At 41.6% G+C, this 19,899-nt stretch overlaps 1 protein-coding gene across 2 annotated transcripts; it reads left to right on the top strand.

Annotated features, from left to right (window-relative positions):
- Positions 1–3,798: 3,798 nt before the first annotated feature.
- Positions 3,799–18,770, top strand: e2f7 (E2F transcription factor 7). 2 transcript variants are annotated; one of them, XM_084049985.1, is made up of 13 exons: positions 3,799–3,974; positions 5,515–5,610; positions 5,908–6,210; positions 6,581–6,770; positions 7,391–7,624; positions 8,536–8,694; positions 9,310–9,447; positions 9,785–9,967; positions 10,058–10,142; positions 12,118–12,424; positions 14,636–14,807; positions 15,234–15,601; positions 16,979–18,770. In XM_084049985.1, exons 1-13 carry the CDS (start codon positions 3,972–3,974, stop codon positions 17,132–17,134), a joined length of 2,394 nt encoding a protein of 797 aa, XP_083906111.1. In that variant the 5' UTR covers positions 3,799–3,971; the 3' UTR covers positions 17,135–18,770. The 2 variants fall into 2 exon arrangements, with proteins under 2 accessions (XP_083906111.1, XP_083906112.1); XM_084049986.1 differs by lacking the exon at positions 16,979–18,770 and having other exon boundaries at positions 14,636–14,743; positions 15,234–15,553.
- Positions 18,771–19,899: the final 1,129 nt, after the last annotated feature.

Raw genomic sequence — 19,899 nt, 5'->3', positions numbered from 1 at the left:
AGCATAGGTGATAGTGGGTAGATTCAGAGGATCCACCTAAGCAGAATGGGAGAGATACCCTAGTGCAGGTGTGGTTGATTAGGTTTTCATTTGACCCTGTGATCCATGTGTCTCATTATCTCACATGATCCCATCAGAATGCAACATCTGAATTTAAACATGATGTGCTACTGTAAACTATTGATGAATGGGCCCTAAATGCCGACTGATTCATTATCCTAATCCTGCCCTGTTTATTGTTGACATGGTTACAGCAGCAGTCTCCATCATTTCCCAGCACGAGCAGAGCCAGAGACAGTAATGGGGCAGTATACTCCTGCACTGTTCAGTAGTCTACAGCAGTGGTTCTCAACCTTTTCAGGCCGTGCCCGCCCAAAATAATCATATTTTAACTGGGGACCCCCCACCTTGACAAGCACTTGGAATTGTAGGAGTTGAGGCATTACATTTAAGTTTGACTTGGTTCCACAGATAAATATGAAAATAGCCGATCTACAAACTCACAACGCTTCGAGCTAGTAGATAGGCTATTTTCAAAATCTTCTTATATTATTTGACAATGTGGCCAATATTTATATATATATATATATATATATATATATATATATATATATATATATATATATATATATATATATATATATATATATATATATATATATTTATATTATATCTTTTTTTATAGTATAGTTTGTTGATTACCTTTGATCCAGTAATGGCCCTATTCATTTAATTTCCTTTTTTGTATTGAAAATGCCTTAAAGTCCTTAAATTGTCTCTTTACTGTCACCTGGGGGTCCCGACCCACAGGTTGGGAACCACTAGTCTACAGGGACAATGATAGCTATCCCATTGTTGCTTCACAATGCTTATTATAGTGCTTAGTTGTGAATGCATTTGGTTTTTATACCCGAAGAATTGAAATACTATTCTGAAGAGCAAAGATGCGGGGGGGGGGGGGCTTTCTAGAGAGAGATCAGTTCAGTTCATTCATTGCAGAGATCAGTCTGCAATGTTTTAAAGAAAACAGGCATTTGCAATTTAGCTAGGCCTAAATGAAGTCAAGATAAATGCAGTTTGCAGTTGCAAACATGAAAATGTTCTCCAATAGCCTAAGCAGTTTAAAGCGTTTGAGAATAAAACATCTGTAGAAAGCATTTGCATATTTGCATTAATGGTTTGTGTCAATCGATTTATCTCAAGCAAGCGCGACTGAATCCTAAACCAGCTGGATGGTTTGTGGGCTAGCCTATATGACCAGTCGGATTTGATGATCTAAAATGTGTAACATTTTACGCCCCATTGTATTGGCTTACTCCACTGAAATTGACTGAATTGAATGATCTTGTTTATTGGGGGGTGATTATGCAAATCCACAGACAATGTTGCCATGTCCGCTTATTATAAGCGACTTTGGACTATTTTTCTGTAAAGTTGCTTGTAAATATTGGTAGGCCTAGTTAGTTGCTGGTTGCGGTCGGTTTGGGTCTGTTTTTATTATTATTATTTAAACCAGTGGTTCTCAAATATGTTCATGAAAGTGTTTTGTGCCAGGGAGCATTTGTGTTGTCCAAATATTCCACATTTTTATTGCAAGAGTTTTCGAAATAGTAGATCTACAAGCTCACAACATGTCATCGCGACATGTTGTGAGCTTGACGCAGTTAGGTGTAATTAAAGTGCTCATTCTCAAGTGCTCATGTGGCCAAGTCGCTTCTTTTGGGCTTGTTTTCCTAGACCTGGTTGCTTGTTTCTCTCGCAAAACCTGGCAATGCTGCTCACAGACTGTGGGGACTGCCTGAGGGAAGCCGGAGGCGGAGCTGCCGCGGGACCCCCAGAACGCAGTTCTCACATTACTACTTTTCGCGCGGAGTCCCAGGTAATATTAGCGCCAGCGCCACTCCCTGACCCCCATCTGTCTACAGAACAGACCTCAACCAATGATCATTACAGGAGGAGACAACAAAGCCTCGGTGATTAGGGTTATTAATAGGGGTTTCTGTGTGCTCTACATGACTCCAACAACACCGGGATCGATCTGGGGACAGGCAGTGTTGCCATGTCCGCTTATTATAAGCGACTTTGGGCTAGTTTTTCTGTTAAGTCTCTTGTAGTTGCGGGTTGCGGTTTTTTGTGATATTTAAGTAACCCACTGTTCTTTAAACTCCCAAACACAACACAACAACGAGGTCAAAAGTACAATAAGAGTTTATTTGCCAAAATAGTGCTGAGGTCAAAAGTAGGCCTACATTATAAGAGAGTTTCAAAGTACTATATAAGAATGTATTTGCCAAAATAGTACTGAGGCCAAAAGTACCTACATTATAACAGAGTTTCAAATTACAATATATGTCAAGGCAAACTGGACAACTTGTGGTCTGGCTATGAGACGGAACAGCTGACTGGCAGATGCTTAAAAGCAGGCTTGTGGATTGACTAGCCCTGTGCATACATAGTGATAAAGGGGGGTGGGGGGGGGGGGTCTCTGTTTTTTTCCCCTATCATTTTATAGTGTACTGTTTAGCTATGTTTTCTCCATCTTAACATTGATCATTTGACAATTTTTTTGGTATACTTTTCTTTTTGGTATTTCACCATTTTCCTAATTTGTTCTATTTTTTAACAGTAGACCTACTTTTTTTTTGTCAAATAAACTCTTATATTGTACTTTTGGCCGCCAAATCTTTGTGTGAAAGCATTCTATGTAAAGTAAAAAAACAACAACACTTAATTCAGGTGCCCACTCGTCCAGGTGCCCACATATCCCTAGTACCCAGATGGTTTTGGTGCCCATTTGTCCTGGTGGCCACCTCCCCAGGTGCCGAGTCGACCTAGTGCCCAGTTATCCAAGTGCCCACCTCTCCAGGTACCCACTCATCCAGGTGCCCAGTTATCTGTATCTCCACCCCTAAGTGCCCACATGGACCTAGTGCCCAGATGGTTTAGGTGCCCACCTGTCCTGTTACCATGTAGCCTAGCTGCTTCTTTTAGGCTTGTTTTCATAGAATGGTTGCTTATTTCTCTCGCAGAATCTGGCAAGTGGCAACACTTGGGACAGGCTGAAAATCCGAGTCCTCCAGGCAGAGGCAGTCCCCAGATGACTTCAGAGCGCGCCGGGTTCCCCGCCAACTCCAAGCTCTGCGGGCGCGGGTAATGAATAATGTCATAGATCCATGGGTCACGTTTATTGGACGAGGCGCGATGACGCTGCGTTCCGCGTGCTCTTTGATTGGCTGCTGTGAGTCAGATGGCCGAGAGCGCCAGAAAACAAGCTTGAGCGGGTGTTCTTCATGAAGTCTCTGCCCCGCCCCCCGGTCGGCCGGTCCGCTCTCTACAGACTACAATACAACATACCAAGGACACGACAGGGACGTCACCAGTGGTGGAAAAGGTACTCAGATTTTTTACTTGAGTAAAAGTATCAATACTGTCTGCAATGTAGAAGAAATACAAAAGTAGAAGTCCGGAATTCAAAAGTATTGGTATAAAATGTACTTTTATCTAAAGTAGAAACTACTCATTTTGCAGAATGTCCCATTTCACAACTTTTCTAATGTATTAAATGTATACAATTATTTTAAAAACAGCCGAACTACAAGCATTCCAGACTTTCACTTGTAACAGAGTATTTCTACATTGCAGTATTGGTCCCTAAAGTAAAAAAGTGTGAGTCCTTGTTTCCAACGCTGCGTTTAGTTGTGACGTCGCTGACTTATCCTTGGTTATGTTTATCCTAGGTCTAAGTTCCTCCCATAAGTTCCTCTCAGTCAGTCCCAGCAGAGAGAAGTAGCCTACAAGTTGAAGAGGAGTACTTATACTTAGTACCCGCTTATTCTTCTCAGAAAGGGACATTAATGTGCTGCTATGTGTTGATCTGAAGATAAAAAACACGTATCAACTGTAATATCAACTGTAAATACATCAGGCTGAACTGTGTGGGAATCTTTCATTCATAGGAAGCTGTGGGAATTATGGTGAGAATAACGTTATTTTCCTACTGCATGCATGCATTGCAATTATTATGCTGATCGTCGCCTGCTAAACTAAAGCTATTTTAGATATATTAATGCATTGATCAATAAGTTAAGACTTCTGGTTTAATGTTTCCCATCATCCCACAGCCGTACTGACTAAATGGGTGGGATGTATACTACTATAGCCCTGAAACATGGATGAACTTCAACATAGTGTTTGCACTTTCTCACTTTTTGTCCCGTACATCTACATAAACGATCAGATTTCAAATATAAAGTCCTTACCCCATGGCCACGGATGTTATAATTATGTACGGGCCTTCAGAAGTACTCGCATCTTCCGTATTGTTCAATAAAAAGCATTTTAAACCGATCGGTGTCCATTTTCTCCATATGCTTTCAACTACGCGACTGCACTCTGATACATTATAAATCTATGAGAAAATGGCCGCCGATCGGATTAAAATGCTTTTTATTTAACAACATGGAAGGTACGGGTACTTCTGAGGGCCCGTACATAATTGTAACATCCGTGGCCATAAGGTAAGCACTCTATATATGTAATCTGAAATGTTTATGTAGATGTACGGGCCATAAATGGAGAAAGTGCAAACACTATGTTGAAGTTCATTCACGACGGTTGTGACAGATGACCGTCGTGATCCATGGCTAGGTGGGATGCTACGTGTGAGCCCCGATGTTAATGAAGTTATGAATGGAAATGTTTTAATTTACCCATCAATATAGCAATAGCAATACAGTAAATCTATGTAGACTATTAAAGAGAACATTGCCAATACATGTTGACGTACTGTATATAGTTTAATGCCGTTAGCTTGCTATGCGCTAATTAGCAGTGTCTTTGCGCCAAATCGTTCATAAGTTGCAGAAGTTTACGTGACCCCCCTCAAGCAGTGGTGTAAAGTAACTAGTAAGTACATTTACTCAAGTACTGTACTTAAGTATAATTTAGAGGTATTTCTTTACTTTACTGGAGTATTTCCAAATTTCAGGCTAATAGGCAAATATTATACTTTTACTCCACTATTCCACTTTAGTCTCTAGTTACTTTGTAGCTTTTGATTATTATGATTACAAAACATACATTACCCACTTCAGCCCTATATACATTTGAAAATAGCAGATCTACAAGCTCACAATGCGTCACATCAAAGCTTGTAGATCTGCTATTTTCAAAATATTTCTATATTTGAAAACTTGTGAAATGGGACATTCTGCATAATGATTACTTTAAACTTTTTGTACATTTTGATACCAATACTTTTGTACCTTTACTCAAGTAAATTTAGAATTCCGGACTTTTACTTGAAACAGAGTATTTCTACATTGCAAGTGTTGATACTTTTACTTAAGTAAAAAATGTGAATACGTTTTTCCACCGCTGTCCTCAATCGATCCACATAAGTTTACTACCCATTCCTCACAGTGTTTTATCATTTGATTATCAAAATAGATTACATTACTTACATCTAATTTTGAACTTGATGTTATTCTCATGTCCTTTTTTTCTTTTCTTCAGATGGAAGTCAAATGTCTGGCCTTGAAAGACCTCTCAAGTCCTAGGAAACATGCCAGAATAGATTTGGTGGAGGATGGCACTGAAAACGAGCAAAAGGTAAAGTTATGCCATAATTAAGACAGACATAAACAGCATGGGAGGTTTCTTATGATGTGAGTGAATGTGGGAGCCAAAAAAATCCCAAACCAGATCCCATTCGTGTTAATATGAAACACATAAGAGGATACAAAGTACAAACCTTCTGTATGGCAGTAAGCCTCATTAATATTTGGTTGTTTGCCCAGTTCTCTAGTGTTGCACCCTTTTCCCACCATATTATTGAAATGTCAAGTATACATAATTATTGTAATATGTACTGAACAATAAGTCAAGTTTATCCTCTCTCCCTTACAGGAGAACATCTGCACAGAGAGGAGGAAATCCACTCCGCTGAAGGCAGAGTCCACTGTGCCCATTTTCTTTTTTAACAGCAAGGTCCCGACCCCTGAACTTGCCCACATCACCCCTATCAAACACCCGGACCGAGGCCTCCACGCCGAGCCCTGGACCCCTACGGCCAACCTGAAGATGCTGATCAGTGCTGCGAGTCCCGACATCCGGGATCGAGAGATGCGGAAGGTGCTGTTCAGGCCCATAGAGAACGAGAGGGAGAACTCAACACTGCCGGAGGACGCAAAAGTAGAGGAGTCCTGTCAGGTATGATCAGTTCCACGAATAAAAGCCAAACTTTGGACTTACTGTATATGATAATGACTTACTAATACTGTCATATTAAGATAGATAAAACTTCACTGTCCCCCACCGGCGGGGAGGGGGTGCACAGCTGTGTATTAGAATAATAAAGAAAGACAACATGAGGTACATCATGTGACAACTAGTGCTTTTCAACCTCACGTTAAGATCCAGAACGTTAAGATCAAGATTCTTATCATAAGAATGGATGGTTATGGATGCAGATGGTGCTCCGACATGAACTGAGGGGCATTTATCTTTATTTATTTATGTTATTTGCTTTGTATCTTCTGCCCACATAATAGCTTGTTTTTTCTCTCTCACTCTTGTGAAGTCTGATCAGCTTGATGTCATGGACGAGGGGACAGAGGAGGACGGAGAGACAAAACCGAAACACATACTGGTAGACAGGAAACAAAAGAGTTTGGGCCTGCTGTGTCAGAAGTTCCTGGCTCTCTATCCGGATTACCCACCAGCCAATGAAGCCATCAGGATCTCACTGGACGAAGTCGCGACCAGCCTCAGTAAGAGCCAACAAGCAAAGAGGGTGATAAGGAAATTGTGTGTGTGTGTGTGTGTGTGTGTGTGTGTGTGTGTGTGTGTGTGTGTGTGTGTGTGTGTGTGTGTGTGTGTGTGTGTGTGTGTGTGTGTGTGTGTGTGTGTGTGTGTGTGTGTGTGTGTGTGTGTGTGTGTGTGTGTGTGTGTGTGTGTGTGTGTGTGTGTGTGTGTGTGTGTGTGTGAGACAGAAACACTACTAGTCACAGCCCATGCTTGTGCCGTAATAGGAAAACGACTCAGGGGTGGGGGCAATAATGGAAATGGCTAATATCCATTTCACGAGCATCATAAAGTTATTTTAATGACATTGGATTTTGGGGGGTGGTTGCTATGGCTACCTACCTTTCATACCAACCATCCTATCCCATTGTGTATAGCATAACAGTGCCATAAATAGAGTTGCAATTTGTTACATGGTGCTCTTGTTTTCCAATTTTGCTCAAACTAGTACTACACATCAATCATCATATTGTATCCTCATATATATAACACACGCACACACACAGTATGTGTGTAGTTTATTCTGTTTCATCTGACCACAGTGAAGCCAAAGGCAGATTTCCATTGTATCCTGTTCTCTACTTAGGTGTGGGGCGACGGCGAATATACGACATCATCAACGTGTTGGAGTCGCTGATGATCGTGGGTCGCATTGCCAAGAATCGCTACACCTGGTATGGGCGCCAGCGCCTGAGGGCCACCTTGGAGGAGCTGCAGCGACAGGGACGGCAGCAGGGCTACCACCTCCAAATGGAGCAGGCGGCTGAGGGCAGGGAGGTGGGGACAGGTGTAGAGGCTGGGGACACAGAATCCTGCAATGGTAAGGAGCTGCCATGCGTTGATCTAAAATGTGTAAGCTAGTCTTTGCGGTGCAGTTAAACTGCCATGGCAGCTAACAGATTACGTACGTGTCAGTTGTACAGCATTTCCCTACCTACAACAAATTGAGTTTTTCTAGTTAATAAATGTCACAACTTGTCACCAAGTCTCAACATAATTAGTTTTGGAATAGAGGGTTATTAGTATCCAGCTTTGACAACAAGTCAACAAACACAAATACCTTTCGATAATCACTTCTCACTCATGAAAATTGGACTGGGAGAAAGAGGGGCTATGTTGAGAAGTTGTTATGGAAACTAGGCTGTGTTTTCATTTCCGCTGGCTTAACAGCTAATGGAGGGATGTGGCGTTAATTTGGCTGTGGTGTGTTAATTTAGTCGCTGCTGCTTTGTGGATGGAATGTATTACCCCCCGTTTATTCTTACAAGTAATTTGAGCAAACTCAAGCCCACGCATAATCCAGTGAGGGGGTTTCTCTACTGAGAAATAATTATATCAGAAATACTCGTGGTGACTCAGCATGTTGCCTTTCTTGAACAGAATGGCTTCATTAAGTGTAATTGACAGTAATTAGGTTTTTTCTCTGGATAGCGGGCTGTCCAGGGAGTAAATTAAGATGTTGGAAAACATTTGGTTGTGTTGCCTAGCATTAGCAGAAGCTCTAGTTTAACATACTTGTCCCTGGATGCCGTGGTTGCCACGGTAGTAGCTTGTCCCTCCCCAGGAACAACAAGTATGTCAGAGAATAGGTTTTACTCAATATCAGCCATGAGCCATGTTGTCATTAAGATAAGTTTGGATGCAGCTTCAGTAGCACAGTAATTGTACACAATTCTGTACAGCTTTGTACCGTAGTGATGAATTTGGCTTGCCTATGTGTTGTGCCTGCAGGAGCTGCTAGCAACAGGAAAGACAAGTCACTACGCATCATGAGCCAGAAGTTTGTCATGCTGTTCCTGGTGTCGAAAACCCACACGGTCACACTGGATCTGGCCGCCAAGATCCTCATCGAGGAGAGCCAGGATTCATCAAGTCATAGCAAATACAAAAGTAAGGACACCTGCAATATCACTTAAATGGATAGGTCACCCACAAAAATACTTTTATTGTCGCATTCCTGATCCAATGTTCCAGAATGTTATGAATTGAAGTAAATAGGAGGCCAACATTCGCTTATACCGGTAGTTTATAAATTATTTTTATATAGTTTTTCTGTGGCCTCCTATTTACAGTACTAATGAACTAATGAAAATATTAAAATGTTGAATCAGGAATGTGACAAAAATCTCCATGAATTGCTCTGAAGGGTGATGCTTTACTAACTTATATTTGAATAATCTGATGTTAATAATCTAATGTTTAATCTTAAGTGTCTAGGACCCACAACAATTTGCTATTCCTAAAGTTTTCTTAGCATCCTTTCCTTACAGAGAAGGTTTTGTGTAGTTGAGTATTGAGTATTTTTACATCAGCTACTTAACATTCCCAGTTCCTGCCAGCCTTTTCTCTCACATATCAACAATCAGTGTGACCTTCTGCAATGTGGTTTAGATGCCAGGTGAAATGACACGAGGCAGATAGATGAAGCAGATAAAGTGTTTTTTGGGGTGTTAGCTAGAATGCCTGCTGTGATCTCTCATTCTCTATTGGTGTCTGTTTCTTCAGCTAAGGTTCGTCGGCTGTATGATATTGCCAATGTGCTGACCAGCCTGGGCCTGATAAAGAAAGTCCACGTGCGTGAGGAGTGGGGCAGGAAGCCGGCCTTCCAGTGGATCGGTCCTGTCGATTTCACAAATGCAGACGGTAAGAATAGAAGAATCACTGCACAATGTTTCATGTATAATCTGTCAGTGTCCTGTAATCAGGGGAAACCCTGATTATAGGAAAAGCACTGCCTTTGATTAGTTAATTTTGATCCCTTATTACTGACTCCCTACTGCCTTATACTCCCTTATTAATGACTCCCTACTGCCTACTGCCTTATGTTCCCTTATTACTGACACCCTATCCCTTGGATATCTGTTATGGGGGAATCCCATAAAAATGCTAACTCACTTCCAGGTTTTAGGACTACCATCTGTAACATTTTTGTGCTCCTGACTACTGACTGTTGACTCTTACTGATTCTTTCTGCTTTCAGAAAACCGAGTGAACGAGGCAGCCGTCGGTCCATTCTCATGGGGCGGTCAGACGGTCAGGCAGCTGATTGACCAGACAAAGCCCAAGCTGGCACGCTACGCCTCCTTCAACATTACGCCCACCTCTGCTGCCAGCCAGCGGCTGGTCAACTCCGCACCTAGCAGCCCTCGCAGAGAGCAAACGAGTAAGAACCCCCATAGCTACCCTGATCGCACAATATGTGTTAAGAATTGCCAAAGATGTCTGACAAATTATTTCTCTTTCCCACTACTAGGTTTGGTACCCCAGCCTGTAGACTATTCCATAAGGACTACAAGTAACAGCACAGTGTATCAGCTGCAGTTTGGAAAGAGCACAGAGTGAGCACACACACACACACACACACACACACACACACACACACACACACACACACACACACACACACACACACACACACACACACACACACACACACACACATCTATAATTCTTAACCACACTCAACTCTATCCTGCAATGTCTCTGCAGTCGGGATTATTTCAATTATTATAATTTTCTACAGTAGTCCACCACTGATTTACTGCAATACAGTTGGCAGCAGTTTCTGAATTAAAGTAGCTTCCTTTGCCAACCTGTTCCAAATAATTCTATTATTTGCACATTAAGTGGTGTGTTCTTTGCTGAACTGAGGCCATACTGGTAGTTATCCCATTATTGTGCCACGGCCTGGCCCTGTTCTCTAATTTGAGTTAATAGAATAGCAATAGACAATATATAATGGAACAAACGTATATGATTAGCTGCTAATCGCTGTTTGTCCTGGAGGAAATGGAAGAGTCTTGGAACAAGGTTGCGATGATTCGGAACGTGAGGTCACAGTAGAGGACAGCCATCATGTCTGAAACTCCCATTAATACACCTTTTGTTGCCATTTCAATTGGGTCCACGTCTTTGTGTGGTCGCATGAAAACGTTTTATTCTTACAATGATCAACATCAGCCCTGAACTTTGACTGTGAAGCAGTGGATGAAAGGAGTTCCTGTTGTTTGTGCTTTACTCTTTTCTACTCATACTTTTCATTTGCATTCAGAGGACGCCAGGTTTATCGTCCCCAAATAACAGCCATCACATTCAGGCCACTCAGTGGAAGTTTTATCAACCTTTTTATTTATGAATGCTAGCGTCCCTATTCTGGGCATGATAATTGGTGAAATTGAGAGGGGCTCACATTTCGTCCAAGTCTGCACGGATAATTTAATTCATAAAAGGAGTTTTTCTTATTGTCTCTCTTACATAGTATTTTGCTCTAATCCCTAGTGTTTGCATTGGCTGCTGTGTCTGGCTTTAAGCTAGGTTTTACAGGAGCTGGCGGTACTGTTTTTCTTTAGACTGTTGTTTCTCGAGCTTTTCTCCTATGGATGTGTGTTGTACTGTACTGAGCTGTGCTGTGCCTGCAGTGGCGGACGGTTTGCTTGCTTGTGGCCAAGCCGCATGGCCGCCTTGAGACGGCTGTTAAGTGTTTCTAGAGAGAGGAGGCTGGGGAAAGATTGCTGAGGAGGAATATTTTATCCACGATGCCTTGTCAAAGTGTGCTAGTGGCCTCAGAAACGTGGTACTAATCCAAGGATACCTATCTTTGCACAAAGCAATTCAAAGTTTCACCACCACACACAACACATGTGCTTAACTAAACTTTATAATACGTACGTATGCATGTTTAAGTTACATTTATGGTATACTCTGCCTCCCACAGTATTTTCGATGTGCTATCCACAGGGTTCTTTAGCTTGAGAGAGTAGTCTTATTGCAACAAGAATGATGGTGTGGTTCTTTGTAACTTTCAACACTAACACTAACTACTCCTGTGGCATGTAGTTGCTGCCTATGCATAATTAAGGAATGGCAGTCACCAGGGCAACCATGACATTGCCATAATTCATAATACTCGTTCTTGGGGAACAAACAGGGGGAAGAACCGTCTGTCAGATAATAACAATAAGTAGGGGTGCCACAGTTAATCAAAACAATCGATTTAATTGATTATAAAAAATGATAAAATGGCGAAAGCAAAAATAGAAGATCTACCACCTCACAACTGTGAGCTTTTCGAGTGGCTATTTTTGCAATTTTTGCACGACACCACTGTAAGTCAAAGTATAAAGTAGGGATTAAATGTTTAAATGGACCAATTGATGTAAACTAGTTTTTTTTCATGTGGATTTGCTGACATATAAAACATTTTCTTGATTATTTGATTAATCAAAAAAGTTAGCGATAGCATAATAACACAGAGAATCATCAACAGCACTAAAAAGAGCTGGACCGCTGACGTGTGGCTGTTTCTTTTTGCAGTGACCAGCTAAGTGCAGGAGTGCAGACCTACACCCACAGCAGCAACAACCCCTTGATTCACGCCTCCGGCCAGTTCTCCCCGCTGGCTGTCCCGCTGCACCCCCAGGGTCCCTTCGCCGCCCCGTCCCACCAGCACCACCCCCACCTGGCCTACCTCTCCAGCCTGTCTCAGCCCTCCGTGGTGATGCTGTATGGAGCCGAGACACTGGAGCCCCCCGCATCAGCACCGGAGGAGTGGGGGAAGAGAGGGAGGGATGAGGAGGAAGAGGAGAAGAGATCTGTGAAGAAGAGGGGAAAGTCTGACAAGGTTTGTTTTGTTGTAGTCGGGGCTGTAACTATCGATTATCTTAGCGAATATTCTATCGATTACTTTTTTGATTGATCGAATAATCGGGAAGCAAGTTTTTTTAGAAATGTTTATACTTCAAATCGATTAACCACTTGACTGTTATTTTATACTTGGTCGCACAAATTTATCGTAGTTAGAATAGCAGATCTACAAACTCACTGTGATGCGATGTGTTTATGCTTATAGATCTACCATTTTACACTATTTTCGAAATTTGTTGAACATTTCGCCTATAATAACATGCTCAAAATAGGGATGAATCCCTATTATTTTATGAAATTGTCAATTATTTTTTATAATCTATTAAATCAATTAGTTCACCCAACTGTTGCAACCGTAGTTGTAGTCAGTGTTTTGTAAAGAGTCACCCGTAAACGGGTTTGATCAGACAACGCGGGAGAATTGTGCCACCGCCCTCTCCCCTCGCTAGTCTATCCCTACAGTAAACAGCGCTCTCGTGCATTTTGTTGTCCATAACGAGCTTCCTGGCATCATCGTGCGCCCCCATGTGAAACACAGCAATGCCAGGAAGACATCAAAACAGGTGTGTGAAGCCTAGCTCTGTTGCACGACGAAAATGGAAATGGGGCTCGACACTGACAGGAAATAATGATCATCCTGAATGTTGGTTGTTGCTTTGTCCCTCTGTGCTGCAGAGGTACTTGGGGTTCTGCGTTTTGTTTTCAGAGGAGACATCCAGCCCATCACTGTTTTTGGTTTGTCTCATTTCCTGCTCATTTACAGTTCAAGCATATTTTACACTTGAGTCCCTATGCTGGGCATGTCATAACAGGCACAATGCCCGAATGTTCGCCAAGGTGACGTGTTGTGAGTTTGTAGATTGGCTATTTTTAGCTAAGAGATTTGGTATAGGGGGGGGGGACCAAGTATGGACCCATGGGGGACTAGTATTGAACCAAAGCATAGGGTTTAAGTGGTTAATCGATACTTTTGCGTGTAGCATCAAGTGAACCTTTTAAAGGAATAGAAGATTGTTTTGTATTTAACCATAACCATATCTCCAGTTGTCTTGTATTCATGGATGGGCAGGGGTTAAGAATTATTTCTTTTTCAGCTCTAGGAAACAATAATAATCATAGCATTTGCATCATCAATGTCATTTCCTCTTTTTTTCCCTCAATTGAATTTCACTCCCTTGATCAGAAGATGTTAATAATTCTGGAAGGCAGATCATTAAATTAAAATTATGAAATGATATCAGCATGCTCACTGACTAGGGGAAGTCATTCCTGTTGTAATTAAAGTGTTATATCATTTCAGTGATGTATAGGGTGTTTCTTAATTAGGAAAACCTGTGAAGTTAATCTGCTACTTGGATTTCTCCAATATTCACAAGTCCCATTTTTCATGGCAAGATAATGGTCCTTTGTAAAAAAAAAAAAAAAAAAAAAAGAGGAAAAAAATGGTGGATTAAAAGAGCAGGCTACGAGCACTGCTCCGTTGAGTTATATTGCAAAAATTACGCTAGAAGCTTAGAGAAGTTAACGGTGAACGTTAATGGAATGAATCTATCTGCCCCATGAATCTTAATCTTTTCTGATTGAAGTTATTTCACAAGATGCATGGTTAGAGGTTGTGTACAGGGAAAGGCAGATGATGAGTAGTATGCATGCACTTAGGAGTGTTGCCAAGTGCCATGTGGTCAACACATAGTAACTAAACACACACTATTTACAACATAATGGCTAAAAAGGCTTAAAGCCCTGTAGTTGTTATGCTGTGGCTCTATAGGAGGCAGAGCTGTCTAGAAGAGGGTCTGTCTGTGTTTCCAGAGCTAATCCTTCAAACTGCTGGAGTCTGGACCAATCAGTGCCAGATGTCTTGTGCACACTGCCAGTAGGCCACAGAAATACCTCCACTAATTATGTGTATCGTTTTATACTTTATTACTTTTTGATACATTTAACTGTACATTTATAACGAAAGTCAATGGTGCTTTAAACAGGCTGAAACCTAGCCCAAATATGGAGTCATACATCGTAGATCATCATATTGTAGATGGCTGACGTCACAGACGGCCCACATGGCGTCTGAGATCCACATTGTAGCCACGCTGTGCCCATGTGGATCCCGAGATCCAGTTTTTTTATATTCAATCAACTGGGCTCTCTTCCTAACATATTTTCTTATTTTTTTATGTTCTTCTAGCCAAGTGCTGAAGCGCAGAGGGAGGCAAGGGATGAGTCACAGATGAGTCGTGCTGAGACCCCTCCACGATCCCCAGAAGCCCCGGCAATGGCATCCAGTGACAGGGAGGTGGGTGCATGTAAGCCCACCCACCTTGGCCAACATTACCTCTACGTACCAAATAATGCAGCAGGTAGACATTTCTGAAAACCACTACATGCCAACATCATTTATGTCTGTACTGCTTATTTATTTATTTATATATTTATATATTTATATATATATATATATATATATATATATATATATATATATATATATATATATATATATATATATATATATATATATATATATATATATATATATATATATATATATATATATATATAAAAAAATATTTGTCTATAATGACATACCCAAAATATGGACGCCAGGTTGAAAAGTGGTTAACCTCTTTTGGACGGCTCTGCCTCCACACATCCATGTACGCAGCTATAGCCATTGACATGCACAGGCTGTCTGGGTAGACTCACAGAGGACCAGTGACCTTACTGTACGATAGCGTAAGTGATGATTTTGTGCAGACGACTCATTAATTCTCCTCTGTCCCCGCCAGGCCTTAACTTCCTCCTCCCTGCTGGCCAGTCGCCCGGTGGCCTGGCGCTCCCTCCTGGCGCCATGCCCACCCTGGCCCTGCCCTACGTTCTGGTGCCATCCTCTGCCCTCTCTCACTATCCTCTCCTGGCCAACGGCCTACAGCACACAGAGGCAGACGCCCACGGCAACTTGAACTTCACTCTGCCCGCCATGGTGTCGCCCGCGCACTTCATGGTGGGCACCGCGCCCTACGCTATAGCGGGGTCGTCGGAGATCAGCATGTCATCGGTTCCAACCCCGTCCACCCCAGAGCAGAGCAGACAGTATGGTCCACACTCTCCCCAGGGGTCCAGCCAGCCAATCGGCATCACTATAACGGAACCACTGGTAAGGCCGATGACTTCTCCTCATGTTTTGTTTTCGACCTATGATATGTGTAAATGTAATTAATATCATTATAATTAATTGTAACTGTTGGTTGCACTCGTTTCTTTTTTTAAAGCTCTGTCCTCGCACAGCCACAAGCACAAACTGAATGAATTATTTCTGTGTTTAGGTGAAATTGATGTTCAGACAACACACCAAACCTCCTGTTGTAAATGCTTAACTTGCACATTCCTTTTACTACCAGGCACCTGCAAAATGCCACAACACTTCACACGGCTTCATGCAAGCCCAAGTATGGTGTTTGTTTTCAGGGCACAATTCCTCACGTTTAGGAGGTGTTTCTTTCCACCTCAGTACAGGCTGATTAATCTCTGAGCCATTAAACAGGGATTAATGCTCTTGACGGCAAAGCCCAACATAGCTCCGATGACATTTCTCCGCGTAGCCTCAGAGAGAACAGCTCTCAGACTCCCTCCGAGACCCCCAGGTGCCAAATTAACCGAGTATTATTAACGATGGAACGAGACGATGACTACGTTGTAACAAGGCATAAATCAGGGGCCGTCCGGCGCTTCCCTTCCCAGTTTCAACTTTAACACAGACAAACTGAAGCCTTTACGGCAACAGACACCTTGACTGAAGAAGCTGGGTCACTCTGTTTTTAATCACCAGGAAGTAATTTGCAAACCAAAATATATAGTACATGGAATTGCGTAATGGCAATTTGTTATCCCCAACTGCTATGTCACATTCTAGAACATGTACTCCCTCCCAGGGACTGAACACTCCCAACTGGTCTACAGGCATTTAGAAAGAAACCATTTTGATTGACACCATGCAACTCTCCATTATTGTAGCTATATACTGTATATTATATATTACTTAGAACTAACCAAAGTACTATTTTAACATATTAAGCTGCTTTTTTTGTATGTACACAGAACAGACTTGACGCAACAGTAGACAAATTGCTTCCACTGTCCCAAGTTGTGGTGTGTTCGTTCATTTTCTCCCTTGGAAAGTGCGAATGTTCCATACCCACCCTCCTTTTCCCAAGCTTGTTGGAACATGCGTACTTTCATTCGTCTTCTTTTACCATAGTTATGTGAGGAAAATGTATTCCCATTGCACTGACACTTAATTCTTTAGTGCCCGCTTGGAAGTAAAACCATCCCCGGGGGTGTTTAGTGCGGTGTTCCCTAAGCCTGGTATTTACATGATGGGATAATGGGGGATTGAATCGTGTCACGCTGATACTCAACTGTCAGTGTTGATTATTTTGGGAGCACAGGACACTGTGCAGAGGCGGTGCTCTTTGAGTGCGTGTGGTTTTGAGGGTCTCAGACTTTTCATCGCTCGCTCTCTTTCACTCCACAGACACCACATACGCAAAAGGAGGCTGTGGCGCCCGGCTCCCAGGCTTTCTTCCAAACCCCAGGCACCCTGGGAGGGGTGGTCAACGCCACCCCGGTCGCCCGCAAACGTGGTTCCGCCCAGAGGAGGCTGGACATCGGTCACCAACCGGCCAATTAGTGAAGAGATATGTTAGGCGTGTGCATACCTTGGCCGCTCCTGTGTGGCATTTTGGCATTGGATTTGTCATAACGGCGCCTGCCATCGCAATGTGCTGCTACCTGAGCTAAGCTAGGGTGCTATACGACATTACAACACTCAGGTGTTAGCTTTGTTTTAGTTTTTAGTTTAGTTTTTACAACAAATGTGTTGTATGAAACCATTGGTGCTTTATGTTACTTTATTAAGGAACAAATGCTGAGTGGTACGGTTCAAAGTGCCTCATCATTACATTACTTTGTATGGGTCACTGTCATGATGAATCAGTATTGCCGATGCAACAGTGCCCTCCTGTGGTGGGAGTAGGCCACTGCTGTATTTTATACATCAGCCTAAGAGCCCCAAACATGACCAGCTACCTAATCCCCGTATTGTACACCTGTTATTTATATACATATTGATTATAGGGGCTGTAATTGATCATTACTTGCAACTGTAATATTTTAGCATAGTATTTAAGTATGTATGTCAATTTCTGAGTAATGTTTTTAGCCAGGCCACTCAGGATTTGTTCAAATGTAGTTAAGGAAATCTGCTACTTCAAACGTTAATGTGAGGTGATATCACAAGAGCCTTAATTGTCCTGTCATCCATCCAATAGCACTGTAGCTGGGCACATTTCTCAAGGAGCGGTTTACAAACTACTTGAAATTCATGGTTATGGTTATTATTTGTCACCAGACAGAGTCACAGGCGGTAACTGGTGACCTTTGTTTCTAGACCTGACTCCAGCTGTACGTTGGTATGAATGTGTTTTAATCTATTTTAGTGCTTCACAGAGCGGTGGTCCTTGGGGGATCCCTGCTTTTGCTGCTGGCTATTTACTAGTTGGTTAACTACCTTCACCTGCACCCTAGCTCAGCCCACTAGTCCTTGATTAGACAAGTAGAGTGACTAGGATGGGAGGTGAATGTAATCAACTTCCTGGTATGAAAAAATACCTGCAGTAACAGGCGTAATCCCAATGACCAGCGGTTGGAAGCACTGTTAGAGAGACCACCAATTATAGACTTGACCACTGTCACAGACAGCTTGTGGAAATGTGAAACTGATGGCAATGTTCTCAGATACTTGAATTAACTTGCATGTGACTTTTCCTGAGTGATACTCTGGAGAAATATCGAAGTACTGTAAAATTATTTTATTATTTTTACTCTTGTTGATCTATTGTATGTACTGTAACAGCCACTCTATTTTGGGAATAATTGGGAATAATTCTAAAAGAATTGGGAATAACTTTAAGGATAGCTTAGCTATGCTACACCAAAGGGTGCAAAGATCATCCACTATGAACTGTGGATATGTAGTTCTTAATGTATGTACAGTCATATTTGTTTTATGTCAGTGATGATTTTTATATACTGCATTCCTACAATGCCATTTAATACCTTGATATGCAGAACGTTTAATTTAATGCTGCTTAATATCCTGTTTTTTAATGATACTTGCACTGCTAGTTTCTTAGTTATGACTGCAGAGTGATGACTTGTAGACTTGTTCAAACCTTCCAAAACTTGAACAGTTTCTTCCAACAACTGTGCTGTGCTATTTATGGGTAAAACTGGTTTTCTACATTCACACGCTTTGTAATAATAAAAAGTGCAAAATGTTTAATCATTTTAACGGTGTAGTAAGCTTTTTATTTAACATAGAAAATGTATTATTTATAGTTATAACAGCTTTATAGAATACCATTCCGGATGCAACATCCCAAACTGTTTATATAATTAGATAAACGATAAGCAAGGATTTACATTATAAGAGCTATAATAAATAAAAAGGATCTATATTATGAGCCGATTAATTGTCAATTTGCTGATCGGTCAATTGGTCTATAGATGGCAGCATACCATTTTATTTGGTGAAGTCTGACGATTGTCTGAGGTTATAGGCTATATTCATGAGGCTATTCCACACTCAATCTGTCAAACTACATGAACATCTATCTATACTTTATAGTTAATGTCAGCTGCACTAAAACCAAATGGGTAGCTGGGCTGTCAATCGGCCTGTGTTGGACCCATTAACATTATAGAGGGGACATTTTATTAACTACTGTAGCCAAGTAACTCAGATTAAAACAACTCTTTCCCAGATGAACAAAAAATGGTCATTATTTTCAGTATTTTTAAGATTTATTTTTAATGTAACCACTTAAACCCAATATACGTAATTGACCCCCAGGGGTCTACACTTCGTCCCCAGCTTTTTCCCCTCTATGCCAAATCTCTTCGCCAAAAACTACAAGCTCACAGCGTGTCCTATCGCGGTGCGTTGTGAGCTTGTAGATTTGGCTATTGCAGAATATTTGCCTATTATGAAATGCCCTGAATATGGATTCTATGGTTCACCTAGTCAGTGGTTCTCAACCTTTCTAGGCAGTGACCCTCCAAAATAATCATATTTGAACTGGGGACCCTCCACCCTGATAAGTGCTTGAAATTGTAGGAGGTGACTTGGTTCCACAGATAAATATTGTGAAAATAGCAGATCTACAAGCTCGCAACAGGTTGCGAGGCATTGTGAGCTTGTAGATCGTCTATTTTCACAATTTCTGCCTCCTTGCATTACTTGACTATTTGGCCAATGTTTGACCAGTTTTTATAGTATAGTTTGTTGATTACTTTTGATGCAGTAATGGTCTTTCTTTCTTTTTTTTAGGTATTAAAAAAGGTCTTAAAAAGCCTTAAATTGTCACTTCACTGTCATCTGGGGACCCCCAAAAA

Source organism: Gymnoscopelus microlampas (genome assembly GCF_963454915.1).
Source record: "Gymnoscopelus microlampas genome assembly, chromosome: 23".
NCBI lineage: Eukaryota > Metazoa > Chordata > Actinopteri > Myctophiformes > Myctophidae > Gymnoscopelus > Gymnoscopelus microlampas.
The sequence above is the reverse complement of the archived record's forward strand: the minus strand, read 5'-3'. Positions and strand labels throughout refer to the sequence as shown.